The sequence below is a fragment of the Rissa tridactyla genome, chromosome 2 (assembly GCF_028500815.1).
Source record: "Rissa tridactyla isolate bRisTri1 chromosome 2, bRisTri1.patW.cur.20221130, whole genome shotgun sequence".
Lineage (NCBI taxonomy): Eukaryota > Metazoa > Chordata > Aves > Charadriiformes > Laridae > Rissa > Rissa tridactyla.
The window spans coordinates 97017641-97033095 of NC_071467.1; the positions used below are offsets into that span (position 1 = coordinate 97017641).

General features: G+C 47.9%; 2 protein-coding genes across 23 annotated transcripts in view; one reads left to right on the forward strand and one right to left on the reverse strand.

Moving 5' to 3' along the window:
- ATXN1 (ataxin 1) overlaps positions 1 to 5202 on the forward strand; it is a 372412-nt gene extending 367210 nt beyond the window's left edge. For 21 of the 22 annotated variants that reach the window (XM_054193108.1, XM_054193098.1, XM_054193104.1 and 18 more), the window contains one exon: positions 1114 to 3726. In XM_054193108.1, coding sequence (XP_054049083.1) covers positions 1114 to 1644 — 531 coding nt within the window. In that variant the 3' untranslated portion in view covers positions 1645 to 3726. Of the gene's footprint in view, positions 1 to 1113; positions 3727 to 3798 lie in introns of those variants that run through there. The other variant, XR_008465091.1, reaches the window with a different exon arrangement.
- A 4456-nt stretch (positions 5203 to 9658) lies between these two features.
- The window catches only part of GMPR (guanosine monophosphate reductase), a 43050-nt gene continuing 37253 nt past the window's right edge, over positions 9659 to 15455 (reverse strand). Inside the window, exon 9 of the mRNA XM_054191605.1 lies at positions 9659 to 15031. Within this exon, the coding sequence (XP_054047580.1) occupies positions 14851 to 15031 (181 nt within the window). The 3' untranslated portion in view covers positions 9659 to 14850. The remainder of the gene's footprint in view (positions 15032 to 15455) is intronic.

The window sequence follows — 15455 nt, forward strand, 5'->3', positions numbered from 1 at the left end:
ATCCTCTTGGAGTTGCACTTCTCATTGGTGTTACACGCACAGCAAGTTAAAAACACCTGCCAAATTTTTAAAGAGCGTTACTCAGAATTTCCTGGGTTGTGAATCGCATGAGCCCGCATCAAGCGTTTGAGCCTGCAGATGCAGCACCGCCCAGTGAGCACTGGACTGCTGACATGCGCAGAGATAAGCGGGTGTTGAGGTGCTTCATCGTGTTGGGACCTCCAGGCCCAGGATTTGCAAGGTCAAGGAGCAGTGGGCACCTGCTGCTGCTCTGTTCTCCTGGCTGTGGCAGCTCTCTGAAAGATGGTTAGATAGGATTCATAACCAGATGTGTTTTTAAAGCAGGGAGAAGTCGGGGGAAAAGGGGACACAGTGCAGAAAAGGAGACACAGTGCAGGAACTGCAGGAGGAGGAGGACAGATGATCCTCTCCCTGTGGTGGGAGTACAGGAGGCAAACTGAACTGCAGAGTGGGAGAGCAGGTGTGAGAAGGGAAGAAACTGTACTGGTAACGGGATTGCTGGGGGAAGGCAGGTTCGCGCTCGCTGCTTTTACGGCTACAAATCCGTACGTACTCAGGGCCTTCCCCTGGGAAATCAGCGTGCCTTCAGCCATTTCACGCTGGTAAGTATACGCTTGTTTGCGCAGAGGTGAGGATGACATTCCTGTAGTCATTTAGGAAATTGTGTGTCAGAACTGAGAGCTTCCCTTGAGCCGTTCTCTGGTCGGAAAGTGTCTTTAGATGTGGATGACAGGCTCTAGGTACCACAAGGGGATGGTGGGGATCGGAGTTTGCCAGTTTGCCAAATGCCTCTTACGCTTCTCTGAGCGGCTGGGTAAAGGTAAAGCTTGATTCCCGCTGAGGTCTTGTGCTGAGAAATGCTGAGCTCAGAGAAACCACTCACACCCATGTGACAAGGACAGGCGTGAAGTTTGGTGGCTGATGTAGTGATTTTGCAGAAAGTGAACATCACGTTTGGAATTTCAGCTTCATCCCTCTCCCCCGCGGCAAGCGCTGCCTGCCGTGCACGTGCGTGAGGGCACACGGGTGATCTCACGCTCTCCCCTCTCTCTCCCTCTGTCTCTCTCTCTGTTGTCCCCTCTCTTTCTGCAGGTCAGCGTGGAAGTCTTGGTAGAATACCCTTTTTTTGTATTTGGACAAGGCTGGTCATCCTGCTGCCCCGAGAGAACCAGCCAGCTCTTTGATTTGCCATGCTCCAAACTCTCGGTGGGGGACGTCTGCATATCGCTCACGCTCAAGAACCTGAAGAACGGCTCTATTAAAAAGGGCCAGCCCATGGACTCAGCTAGTATCTTGCTGAAGCATTCAAAGAATGACAGTCTAGCTGGAAGTAGACACAGGTATGCGGAGCAGGAAAACGGGATTAATCAGGGAAGCGCACAGATGTTAGCTGAGAACGGTGAACTGAAGTTTCCGGACAAAATAGGATTGCCTGCAGCACCTTTGCTCACCAAAACAGAACCCAGCAAGCCCCCAGCAACGAGGAAGAGGAGGTGGTCAGCCCCCGAAACACGAAAACTAGAGAAATCAGAAGAGGAGCCACCTTTGACTCTTCCCAAGCCTTCTTTTATTCCTCAGGAGGTTAAGATTTGCATTGAAGGTCGATCCAACGTAGGAAAGTAAAAGTTGTTTGGGGAAAGGAAATTAGGCTATCCCTTGTCATTTTTATCCAGATTACTGTACTGTAGACTAAATAACCCAGTATTTACATGTTATCATCTTATTTTAGGTTTATGTTATAACCTTGTTGTTATAGTTGCAGCTGGTATTATGCAGGAGACTGGTGCATATGTTTTTCCACAAGTGTTTGTCAGTGACTAGGTTTATCGAGAGCTACGGAAGGGGCAGTACCTGCTTCACACACCCTTAGTGGAAATGAATGTGTTGTCATGGCTCCTGTTTTCTAACACCTCGTGTAGGACAGGGTCCAGCTGTGATTTTTTTTTTTTTTGTTTTCTTTTCGTCGTCGTGTTTTTTTGGTTTTGTTTTGTTGTTTTGGTTCCTCTTCTAGTTTTTTTGGGGGGGAGGTGAGGAGAAGGGAACTGTAGCAGAGGTGTGTGTCACACGTGGGGTGCGTGTGTGTGCGCGTGCGTGTGTGTGCGCGTGTGTGTGTGTGCACGCCGGTCCCGAGGAGGGACTGCGGCTCAGCGGCGGGTTGGTGAAGAGGTTTCCTCACCCCAGGTAGATGCTGAGGACACAACCCATGGGTGATATTGAGAAGGATCGGACAGTCTCTGACGTTTTCAACAACAAGCCAACTCTTACTCAAGGCTCTACAGTATATATATATATATATATATATATGTATGTGTATATATATATATATATTTGTGTGTGTGTATATGTATATATATATTTTTTCCCCCCATGGGGTCTGACTGCACTGATTTTTATTCCTAAAGCAACTGCCACACCAACATTTCCTTTTCTGCTTGCTAGTGCAGTTCCATTGCCCGGAGCCAGCAGGTGGGGAGGCTGTACGGACTCTTGCACTGGTCGCCCTGCAAGGTTTTTCCTCCCTTCGTGGCGGTGGGGTGGGTGGGTGCGTGCGTGTGGCGTGGGTGTGCGTGGGTGTGCGTTGAGTGTGGAGGCCTCCAGCTCCGCGGATGCGCCTGGCTCGGGCTCACTCCTGTTTCTGTGCAGTGTTAGACAAATCGACCGGGTTACGCCATTGACATTTGCTTCCACAAGGTAAACGCATACTGCCCCTTTGAGATCACAGGCATCCATTGTTTGCAGTTATAGGTTGCAAATCTTTGTCTTTAACTCTAGTACTGTTTTTAGTTCATGATTATGGACAACTGGTGCCACTTTTCTCAAATTTCGGTGTGACACGGGAATCCGCTGTTGAAGATGAACCTAGAATGTCTTTAAGCACTTAAAATGCTGTTCACACTTTATTGCTGAGCATCCTGGTCTAACACTCAGTACGTACTGTATCTCACTTTAATCTGCTCGGAAAGCAACAACAACAAACAAACAAACAAACAAACAAATCTCTTCAACACTGTAACTACATGCAACTATGTAAAGTTTTCTCACAGGCAAGATGATGAAAGTTTTAATGTGGTTTCAAAGGGATGAATGTGAATTATTGAACTAGTATGTGACAGTCATTGTCCACAAAGGACTACTTAATAGGAGGCACTTTTTAAACTTTAATGCTTGAGAAAGAGTTAAAGGCATATGCGAGCTGACAGATAATAAAAAAAAAAATAAGAGAAAGGAAAAAGGAAAGAGGAAAAAAAAAAATCATTGTCCAGTGTTTTTGAAAAAGATGGACTTTAAAGAATCTTGCAATTTGCACATCTTGAGTTTATCATTTGTGTGGTATTCCTGCAGTTTTTACCTAATAATGTTGTGGGTTGGGGGGGTCTGAAAGAGCATAAACAAATGTAGCAATTACTCACTAACCTGCCTACGCTCTAGGCCATTTCATAGGGTTACGTTCCTTTCGGAGTTCATTTTTGGTCTTTCTACCATATCTGCCACACAGAACCAGGTCCTACCGGGACAGCTCTGAGAATTTTTCTTCAGACTTGCTGAGAGAGTTTTCCACAAGAAACATTTCTGTACGTAAGCAAGGTGTTTTGTTTGTTTTGAAAACAAACCTATTGTTATTTTATTATTATTATTATTTGTTATTTTAATTGCATCGGGGTTTTTTTTCCATTGGAAAGGCGAGATTTCCAGAGTTTGGTACAAACCAAGTAGGATGGGGGGGGAAAGGGGAGGGAGAGGGGGATTCACGCCGTTTCGGTCTTTTTCTTTCCCCAGGTAGGGCCGGATCGTTTGAGGTGCTGTGCACCCAGCCTCCCGCGCCAGCCTCGGGGAGGTGGCAGTACCAAGGACGTGGGGGCTGAGCGCTAAAGCCTGTCGCTGCCGCCAGAGAGGTCCCGGCCGATTTCGGTGGGATGGCGCTCGGCCCCTACGTGAGCAAGCGTCCCGTGTCGCTGGTTTGGGTTTGGCGCGTTCGCATCCTTCAGGTAGTTTCGAAGAAGCTGTACTTGCGCGGGAGAAAAGGAAATAAAAATAAGTCCGCCGTTAGAAAGCGCGGTTAACCTAAAGCGAACGAATCTCTTTACAGTCTCGTTGTCCCTCTCCCATAAAATACAGTGCTTTTATTTAAGAGAAGAAATGTTAACCCCGAACCCCAGCGTTGACTCTGTTATTTGTTACTTGAAATTTAGCTCACACCAGAACTAATTGTTTTTATACCGTATTCTGGGGTGCACCAAAAAGTTGAAATACGTTTAAAATAGCTTGAAACTTCTCTTGAATTTCCTTGAATTTTTATTAACCTCTCGGCGGGCTACCAAATAGCTGAGTGGGTTTCTTCTCACAGTCACACTGCTTAGTTAGTGCTTATTTGTTAATATTTCTGCTCAGAGAAGTTGCTTAATCTTCCATATACTCTGCTCAGGGCACTTGCAATTTATTGTTTTCGTTTTGTTTCCTGTTTTGTTTTTAAGCTTTGATGGTAAAGGAATAGAAAGAATTACAGATTTTAGTTCGCAGTCGTACCACTATTTCCGTACTTCACGCATACTCGGGAAAAAAAAAAAAAAAATCTCAAGTAAAACCATACGCGTACGCATTCGTGGTTAATAAGGAAGCAGGGGCTATTAAACTGACTGGATCTATTCAACTAACACTAAAAAAAAAAAAATAAAAAATAATAATAATAAAAAAATACGTTTGGAGCAATAGGAATGTATTAGTTCTGTGCTTGTATTTCAGACTGAGGAATTCTGAAATAACTGGTTCTTTCCAAACAATTGTCCCTTTCCATGCTTTGGCTTTTGTAGGATGTGCAATACTTTACGTGCCAACTTAGACTCACCCGTGCGGTGTTCGCTAGATCTCATACCCACTTCCGATTTCCCCTGCTTTTCTTCTTTTTTTGAATAGTTTCTTTCTTTCTACCCTTTTTTTTTTATTATTTCCACCACCACCACCCCCCGTTAATAACTCCCTCCCTATCCTCCCCCCGCCCCAAAACAACAAAAAAAAAAAAAACAAAAACAAAAAAAACCCGAACAGAAACAAACCATAGTAAAGTTCAAGCATCCCTTGCCCCAGGAAACACCAACTCTTTTTGTATTTGATGTTAAAATAAGATCCAGGAAGAGAAAAAAAAAAGAAAAAAAAAAAAGATTAAAAAAATAAAGGTTTATTAATGTCTGCGTGCCGTCCAGGCGGAGGGCGGCACTCGGCCGTACGGCCGAGTGCCGCCCTCCGCCTGGACGGCACGCAGACGAGACCTGGCTCCTACCGGGGAGAGAAAAGCCCCCCTGGGGACCAAGTCCTTCGGAAAGGAGGGGGTTTTTCCTCTCCCCCCCCGGCACCAAGCATCCCGTGGCGGTGAGTCCCCCACGCCCGGCATGTGCCATCAATCCCCGGGGCGCACGCGAAAAAATGCCACTGGCGGGCGCAGAGATGCCGATGGAGGAGGTTCAGCCGCTGCTTCTGCGCGGCGTCCGCTTTGCAATAGTAACTGACGGTAGTTTTCTTTTTCTTTTTTTTTTCTTTTCTTTCTTTTTTTCTTTTTTTTTTTTTTTTCCCCTTCCTTTCTTTTTGTAGCAGGCCTGTTTGGTTTACAACGAAACGCATACAATCACCGAGAAATTAGTCAGGGCAAAGAAAAACAAAACAAGAACCTCTTTATAGGGATTTCTAAAAAAGAAAAAATAATCTATCTATCTATCTGTCTATCTTATCTATCTATCTATCTAATCTATCTATATATCTATATATATAAAATGACTGTTCCTTATAGTGTTTAACTTAGGCATTGTTTCAGTTTGTCTGGGCCACATCACGGGGAATTTGAGTTTGATGTCACTTACCTCGAGTCCTCTGGTCGAGACCCAAATCGGAGTCGCTGTTGACCCATTTTTACCATTTCGTGCGTTGCCCTTGGGCTCGCTTTCCCTCAAAGACGCAGAACCTCGGGGGGAGGGGGGGAGGACACACACACACACACACACACACACACGCGCGTCCCTTTTTTTATTCCTTTAATTCCTTCGTCCCGCTGTCGCTTCGTTCGACCTGTCGTTCCCGTCATTTTCTCAGCGTGGGGAAGTGACATCACTACTCTCGTTTTCCCTTAAATCAAGGAACATTTAGAAACCTTTCACACCTTTTACTCAGGGATGGGGCTGGCATATGTGTGGTACACTGATGTGACCAGAAGCAGCACTTTTACTGCTCCGGAGTAGGGATGTACAATGTTACAGACGAGTTTGGATTTCCTGCATCTCATGGTTTAAACTTTGTAGATCTCACTTAGATTGCAATACAAAAGCAGCAGGCTCAGCGCGAACTGTAGCTGGTTATCGTGAAGATTCACCCTCTGCAGAGACTTCTTTTACTTTAAAGTGTGTTGCCAATAGGAAAAAGGAAACGGTGAAATTATGATAATACCAAAAAAAAAAAAAAAAAAAAGCCTGTATCAAGGAGAGCGAATCCGCAGTATTTTTAAACACTAAGAGTGTTATTTCAACGAGGGGGGCTCTTGGCGCAGCGCTCTGCGTGTCCGGGGACCCAGTTGTGCAGAGGCGTATGCACGTGCTCAGGGCAGGCGCGGGCTGGCCGGCGAGGGCTGCCCGGGAGCTGGCTGCCACGCACGTGGATAAATCTTTGTGGAACTGAAGCTCGGTTCAGTCAGGGCCAGGTCCCGACCTTAATCAGGCGGCTGCAAAAACGTCGGGGTTCGCCCAGGTTCGCCAGTGCAGGAGTGCCGGGCAGGCGGGGAGGGGGGATCTGACCCGTTGAAACACTTCTGCTGTCCCAGGAACGCCATTTCTTCCCTCCCCATCATCACAGGTAACAGCAGGGTCCGCTCTGGGCTCTGGCCGGTGCTGATGTGAAAAGCGAAGGGGAATGACCGCGGCACCAGAGCGCAGGCAGGAATTGCCTTTCCTCTGGTTGATCCAACCCTCCCACCCCCCCCAACTCCTGAAGTACCTAGCAAAGTGAGAATTCGTTGATGCGGCTGCGCGTACGTGCACACACAGCACCCCAGACAGACGTGTCTGTCTGCACACAAATAAATACGTGTGACTTATTTTTTTTTTTTAACGCGTATGCCTACGTGCCCACTTGATTCCCTGTCCTGAGGGCAGCCTTGCTTTGTGTCCATAGGGAAATTCCAAACGCGTTGCACACCTCTACTCCAGAGTTCAATTTCTTTTACATAGACGACCTCGCTTCAGATGTGTTACCTTTACTGATAGGATCTTTTCTTGTAGCACTATACCTTGTGGGAATATTTTTTGATGTAAACCTAATTTGAGAAGCTTATTAAAAATAGAAACTTTTTTTGAAGCACTCACATTGAGGAGTACAGGTAATGTTTTAAAAAAAAATTGCACAAAAGAAAAATGAATGTTGGAATGATTCATTCAGTGTTTGAAAAAGAGATGGCTCTGTTTGAACAGTGAGTTTCATACCTTGTTTGTAAAAAAAAAAAAAAAGTTTTTAAATACAAAAGCAGAGAAAGGTTGAAAGTTACATGTTTTTTGTATATAGAAAATGTCATGTCTAGATGATCTGATTTGTATTGGCTTTGGCCAGGAAGAATTATTACTTAAAAAGGCTCTTAAAGAACAACTGTGCTTAATTTTCTGTTCGTATTACGTGGGTCCCATTTCTGGGGAATGGAGTCATGCTTCACACAACTGTTTATTCCTGTGCTGAAAACATACCTTGGAGCAGCAATTCTCCAGTGCAGCTACCGGGCACTTCAAAGGGTGGCTACTCTGCAAAACCAGAGTCTCGCTCTCCAGCTCTGTTTTGGCTTTAAGTCTCTCCTGCCTGCGCCGAGGGGGCTCTTGGCAGCCGGTTTTGAGGGAGGCCTCGGCCGTGCCCTCGGCAGGCGTCGGTGTCGGGGACGGTGTTGGTGCCGGGCAGGGCGGCAGCAGCCCCGGGCTGCTCATTCCCTGCCTGAAGCCTTTTGGTCCCCCCTTTTTTTCCCCCCCTACTCTTTCTGGGATGCTGTTCCATGTTTTTTCAGCACTTCCTGTTCCAGATGAAACCCAAAGAGTATAACCCTGAGCAAGAAGTGCTTTTAACAAGGGATCCTAGCCCAGGGCTAGCAGCAGAGCGATAACCTGAGGCCACCCGGCCTTCCAGCCCCCTCTCCCCCACCTCTGCTGCCCGAGCTGCCGGGAAGCAGCCCCTCACACCGACTATGTTTCCAGTGATGGTCTTGACCGATGGCGAGACCGGTGTTTTTCAGAAGCCAAAAGGAGAGGATCCCGAGGCAATTTCTGAGGAGAGGGTCCTTTTCCTGTCCAAAGATAGAGCTGGGTGGCTGGGAGCCGGCGGCAGAGGGAGCGGGGGAGGTTTCCAGGCTGCTCCCGTCCCCCTCCCCGGCGGTGACCCACACTTCGGCTCCCGCAGGCACTCGGGGCAGAAATACTCGCCCTGCCCAAGCGTCCCCTGGGCACTCAGAAAACCGGCCCCGGTTGCGTTACAATGAAGTGCATTCAGCCAACAGGTAGTATTTATACAATAACAGTCTCTAAGGTGTCTGTAGTTTTTTTCTTGTCGTTAGCTGAAAGGACTCAAGTCTTCCACTGAGGATTTTATGGAGGCTTCATCCAAGGTTGTTTCTTTTTTTTTGTTGTTCATTTCTGTTTTGAGCGGTCAAAGCTCCTGTGCCCTTTCCCTCGACCACGCAGTAGGTGTGCATTGGAAGTGGTGTTTGCAGCGAGGGTTAGTCACTCGTTGAAGCTGTCGTGGCTGTACTATGGGATTGCTGACCAGCAGGAACTTCAGGGCCCAGCTCCTTGGCCGGCGTGGAGCCGGTGTGGGACCGCCGGCTCCCTGGGCAGCGCCGCTCTGCCCCTTCACGCCGGCCGGCGAGGGGCTTCCCCCCGGCCTTTGCTTTAAAAATGCAGGACCCACCTACTCTCGCTTCAATGGCGCTGAGCAGGACTCCTGTCCCGGGCAGTCGGGGCTGGATCTGTGTAGCTGAGGGCAACGCAACAACGGGCCCCGGGGCGGCTGCGGGTGACTCGGTCGGTGTCTTCTGCGGGGCGGTGGGGCTGGCCTCTTAGCGAAGTGACTAATCTCTTAAGGCATAGATACGACTCTTCAGGACAAGTCAGCTGATGTTGAAACTCACTAATGTATGTATTTTCTCCTTTTTTTTTTTTTTTTTTTTTTTGTTGTTGGAATAATATATTAACTTGTTGAGCACTGTTCTTTTCGCAGTGTTACGAAAGGGGGGTGGGGTGGGGGAAGAGTGGGGGGGGGGGGCGGATTTCCCAACCTTTTTCAGTTCGGGTGAGCTACTGAAAATCATTTTGTACTAGCTATGTCACCGCTCCCGGCAGCCAGCGGCGCTGCTTGGCGCAGGGCCGTGCCGGGACAAGGTTTAGCCATTCTACAGCAGTAGTTTTTAAGGCCTTTTTTTTTTTTTTCCCCCTTTTTTTTTTTTTCGTAAATCGTCTGGTATTACTAATGAGGGTTGTTGCAAATCACACTTCCAGTGTAGTTCCTAGTGTAGGCCCAGTAAAAGGGATATCGCAGCTTTGTGTTGGGGAGAAATTGAGCTGACATGGCCAGTACAAAGGAGAAATAGGGAGGGAATAACGTTTTGCACCTTATTGAAAAGAGGAGAAGATTTTAAGTGCATACAGACATAGTTAAGAGCTTTTATTGTGACAGGAGAACTTTTTTCCATATGCGTGCATACTCTCTGTAATTCCAGTGTAAAATATTGTACTTGCACTAGCTTTTTTAAAACAAATATTAAAAAAAAAAATGGAAGAATTCATATTCTATTTTCTAATGGTGGTGTGTCTATTTGTAGGATACACTCGCGTCTGTTTATTGAATTTTATGGTCCCTTTCTTTGATGGTGCTTGCAGGTTTTCTAGGTAGAAATTATTTCATTATTATAATAAAACAATGTTTGATTCAAAATTTGAACAAAATTGTTTTAAAGAAATTGTCTGTATACCAGTACAAGTTTATTGTTTCAGTATACTCGTACTAATAAAATAACAGTGCCAATTGCAAACGCGTGTTTTGTCTTTATGAGTTACAACTGAATGCGAGAGCGTTTCCTAGGGAAGCAATTTGCCCAATTTAATTCCCCCCCTCCCAGCAATGCATTTTAGAGCGGTTGCTTTTATTCGCGACGAGGCAGAAGCACACACGTACCCATCCGCGGCCATAAAACCCTCTCCGTATCATCGGAGTGAAGCTCTTTATTGCATAAAAACTTTCCGTTTACAACTTTTGAACACTTTAAATGGCGGTGCCGCGCACACGCGCGGGGGCTACAGAGGAGGGGAGGCAGCGCTCGCCGTGGCCGTCTCAGCTGGGCCGAGTGGGGCAGGAGAACATCTCGCGCTCATCGGCCCGTTTTGGCTGGTGATGCAGAAGCGCTTCACAGTTATCGCAGGCAACACTGAGGAGTTTTGGATGCTGAGTTACTTACGTACGTACAAAAACTTCAGCCAGTAAAGACTGTGTCAGGTAAATGCTGGGGAGGGCTCACGTAAACAGCTGAATGACCACAAGTGAAGGAAGCGCGTGCTGCGTGGGGGTGGTCTGTGCTGTGTTTGGGGTCGCAGAGCTGTGCCAGCATCTAACCCAGCCGTGCTTCGGCCCCTCTGCCCCCCCCCCGGGCAGCTCCCACCCCCTGGGGAAGGGCCCAGCCCTCTCCTGCCTTGGCTTTTTTTTTCCTTTCTCTCTTCTACACAAGCAAGGCCAAACCTGGCACTGGTTGCCAAAGCCCTCCTGGCTCCAACAAACAACTCTTTTGGTATAAAACCGATACTAACGACTGAAAAGCAACATCCCCCAGGTGGAGGGGTGGGAGGCAGCGATGGACAGACACTGTACGTACACGGGCAGAAAGCTGTAGCAGCAAGCGTGTTCAAGACAGGGGAGCTCAACAGGTATAAACTAGGGAGTGGTTGGGTCAGAAAAGGCTTCAAACTCAAATGTGTCCGTGAGTGGGAAACAACAGCCCCCTGTCCCAGCACGGTGGGATTGGCTAATTGCTGCTGTGTTTCTTGCTTATCATCCTTTCTCCCCCTGCTATTGACAAGCCGTAAGGAACACACAGACACACTTTGTATGGGAAAAGCTTCTCCAAATATAAGCAGCGGCTCCTCCTGCCCCCGCTGACAACTCCTCATTATTTACAGGGTGGCCCCATCCTACATTCAACACCCCTCCCCATGCCCTAAGGCGAGAAGAAAGCGGCGGGAAGAGCCCAGCCAGAGCCCCTGCCCTTGGCTGATGGGGATGAGCAGAGGCCCCTGGATGCGTGCGCTTCTTTCCTCCTGTGAAAGGAGACCTGCGTGGCTGGTTTTGCATCTGGCATGATGCTGGCTCAAGGCCCTCTCCTCTAACAGGCTGGGCTCAGGCCTACGAGGAGGTCTACACGTGCACCCCCCCAACAGCCACCACGCAATCCCCCGGGCACGAGCAAGGCTGCTGCGGTGGCACGGCCTTCCCCCCCAAGGAGCGCGCAGGGGAGCCAGGCTGCGTGGGGAGGAGGGCCCGCCTGCCCTGCCAACACGCTGCAGCAAGGCAATTGCAGAATACTGCTGGGAGAGGAAGGGGGTGTTTCAGGTGTCCTTGTGTTTCAAGAAGCTGGAGATGGACACGCTCAGCAGCGATTGCTTTAATGATGCTGCCCTTCTCAGCATCCCTGCTTGTAGGTCTTTGGTATGTTAAACTCAATCACTGTGGAGCCAGTGGGCCAAAGCTCAACATTGCTCTTGGACGCTCAGCTGAACAGCTGCCTGGCTGGGGGAAGCAGGTATGACCATGGCCTACACTGATCACACTCACAGTGTTCCTCTAGATGGGATGGGGTGGGGGTGGTAGGGTTAAATACGAGCAGGTTATGCACAATCACCCAACACTAAGCACTTAACGAATGACACTTCCCACAGAAAGACACCACGTAACAGAGAACCCGGTTAAATGTGCAGGTGAGGTAGATCCACAAATGGCACGTGGCATTTATCCATACTGTGGCCTCTGCTCGGACCATCCTGCCAGACACAGCACGCCCTCTGCTCCCTCTCTGCCCCCCATTCCTCACGAGAGTGTCAGCGGGCTTGAGCAGGGCACAGCACCTGGGGATACGGGCAACTACTAGAGCACAGGACTGGCTGTTGAAAGAGGGCTCCAGCTCATCTTTTTTTCCGTTTTTCCAGCTCATCTGAGAGCTGGACATGCACAGTGTCAGTGGTGAGTGCTGAGATACTTGATTGTAATGATGGTAAGAGCTGCTATTTAGAAAACCAACTACCCTAACTCAAAGCTTTATCAATAACTATTCTTAGCGTCAATGTCATTCACAGCCTGGAGAATTCTGGGAACAAACTTAAGATTAGCCTGTCATCCCCATCCTTTCCTATTAGTCACCAGTCCGTCAGAGGTATGTGCGAAAGGGGACGGGAAGCGCAGCCCCAGGCCGGGCTGGCTGTGTGAGTGTGCAGCCTGCCCGGGGGGGAAGCCCCACGCTTGCCACACCAGTGGAGAGGCAGCCCCCCCGCCTTGTCCCCAGCGCCTGCCTTTTGGAAAAGAAACTGTTCTGAAGACGTGTCATGAAGCTGCTCTGTTCGGTGTGCGTATGATCTTTTTAAAAAAATGTTTACAAATATATATATATTTTTTATATATGTGTATGTATTTCTTAAATTCCATTTAGAAATGTAGCTAAAAGAAGTAGAAAAGCGCTAGCGAGAGTAGGCGTGAGACCAGCAGACTGCTGCACTTCCCACGTATGAAGGCACGAGTGTGGAGAGACACCTGTGGTCAGGCCTGCGACGTGAGGGTCTAACCCTGCTCTGCATGGAGGTGTTCGTTTGCCTTTGCACCCCTGCTCCTGGCATCCCGTAAATAAAGGAGCGGTGACCTCCTACAGTCATACTGATGCAGAGTAATAACAGTGCCCACGCTCTGGGCTTAGGGCAGGTAAGGGCAATAGGTGGCCTGTGGTAGGATCTGTGGTGAAGACGCCTGGCATCTTCTTAACCTGATGCTTTCAGGCTGGAGGGAAGAGAGATCAGATCCTTTATTCACAGGGCCTGCTTCTCTTCTGCGTTCGGGTTCCTTTATGGTATGTGGACAGGGCAAATAGTCCTTAAAGCCAGCACAAGCGTAACTTGCGCTCACATTAAGGCCCTTACTCAACTCCAAAGCAGAGGAAGGGGTCACACTCGAATTAAGAATTATGTCCCACATGTTAAATGGAAGACATTTAAAATATCAGGCTATTTAGAAGATATTCTGTGTTTTTTGAAATGTGCACAACACACTTCAAAATCAGCAGGGATCAGCCTGTGGCCTAGATGTGCTCCTCAGTGTGGTCAATTGTACCACTCCTTGTGCATGCCTTTTTGAGCAGTCCAGCATGAGAGTTTAATTCCAGAGTTTCTCTTTGCTATTCCTCTTCCTACAGATCACTCTTTTGCTTTTCAAAGGAAGCCTGCCTCTTTCTACAGATAGATACCTACAAGAGGGGAAAGTAAGACTCTGAAGTACTGAAGTACCATCAGCTGTATTACAATCTCAGCAGCACTTTAAAGTAAGTGGCCAAGCATTATTAATTCATTGGTGCTCACTTTTACATCATTTATCATAACGAGCTACTGTGGTATTCATGTGGATGCAATGTGTATTTCCAAAGAAATTTCATTGTGATTTATCAATTAATTAATGGGCCATTACATTTTATTAAAGTGTTACCCAGAGTCTTAACCATTCATTATTGCCTTTAGAGCAAATGCTTTAACTCCATCTCAGCCTACCAGTGTCTTGCAATCAGGCTGTTCTGCCAAAAGCTCTCTTTTGCTTTTCGTGGTGTCAAGGACTGCAGAGGAGTGCTACCAGATGATAACCAAAAGTGAATTCGATCCCTCTGGCCTCACTCACCTGGCCACAGACAATGCACGTCGCAGCATTTTTTTTTGTCTTTTCTAAATAGATACGGACAGGCAAGGGAACAGGGAGGGCTGCAGAAAAACCTCCCCTTGGTGGGTTACTGTTGCTGAGTTTCAATGTCTTAGAAATCTGTTCACAGAGAGCAGGTAAAAGCAGGAACGCAAGTAATTCAGTAACTGCACACACAAAAAAGCAGGCAAGCTCCGAGACATTGTCTCCCGAGATGGAGGCAAGGGGGACAGTACAGGTTTGCTACATTCAATGCCAGCTTCTCTGAAGCCTGTGAACTGAAAGAGATCCGGCATTTTTATCATCACCGTAAGAAGTCACCAGTAGCCAGGCCTCGTGCACCATCCACCTCTGGCATTCTGCAGGCTGGCAGCCATGCCGTAAACGTCTATTCTTTGGTCAGAACAAAGATGAGGAGACTTTGATTTTTGATTTTGCCACACAATTCCTTCCGTCTTTTTCTCTCCCAGCCTGCAATTTCTGGAGGGTGCATCGCCAGAAGTGGTGGTAGCTGACAGGTTAGTCTTAAGGAATGTGTGTGTATGTGCGCAGGCGCAAGAGCCAACTCTGTACAAGCCAATTCTTTGTTAATTGAGGTTTCAGCAGCTATTTATCAGAGGGGGGAAAATGGATGAAGAAATGTCGATTAAAAAATAAAATAGGCACAACAATAAAAGATGAGGCTATTGCATTTTGAACCAATGGCACTGTGTTAATAGCACAACCTTCCCCTTCCAAATGCCAGCCATAGCCCCTCCATTGGCTATGACACTGCCACTCCGAGAGAGGAGAGTTTGCCACCAACACAATGTGGAGGAGAAAGCAAAACAAAACAGCAGCCCTTCCTGCTCCTCTCCCCCACCCCTCTCTCTCCAGTCCCCCAGTCCTGGGCTAAGAGAAGACCTGGCTGTGCTGCTGGGTGACCCGGATAAACGTTGTTCTCCTGCTCAGTTCCTTGAGTTTGGCAGCTCCCACGTAGGTGCAGGTGGAGCGCAGCCCCCCGAGGATGTCCAGGATGGTGAGTTCCACGTCCCCTCTGTACGGTACCTCCACAGTTCTGCCCTCTGAAGCCCTGGAGAAGAGAGCGGTTATTGCATCTACATCTAGATGCAAAACATCATAGTGTGTTTCCTGGAGCAACGTAGAGCTTAATACTCTGCATGCTGCAGTTTACAAATACTCCCCCAGCTTTATTGCTTGCTTGCCTGTTGCTGCTTGGTGCTCTCAAGCACTGAAACGCCTCAACTCTGGTCACCACCAATACTGTGAACTAGAAGCAGACAAATTTTGTAGACGTCCCAGTATGCCATGAGTGTATTTACAGATGGGCCCCTTCCTCACCTCCACCATCTGCCTACAAGCAAATGAAGCTTCCAGGTTTATGGAAAGGTACATTTGACCTTGAGAGCTGCAAGCTTTAAAGTGTAAGGAACAGCCAGGCTCAAGCAACTTAAAGAAACGCTGGAGCTGGTTCTCAGCAGGCAGCGCTCAGCATG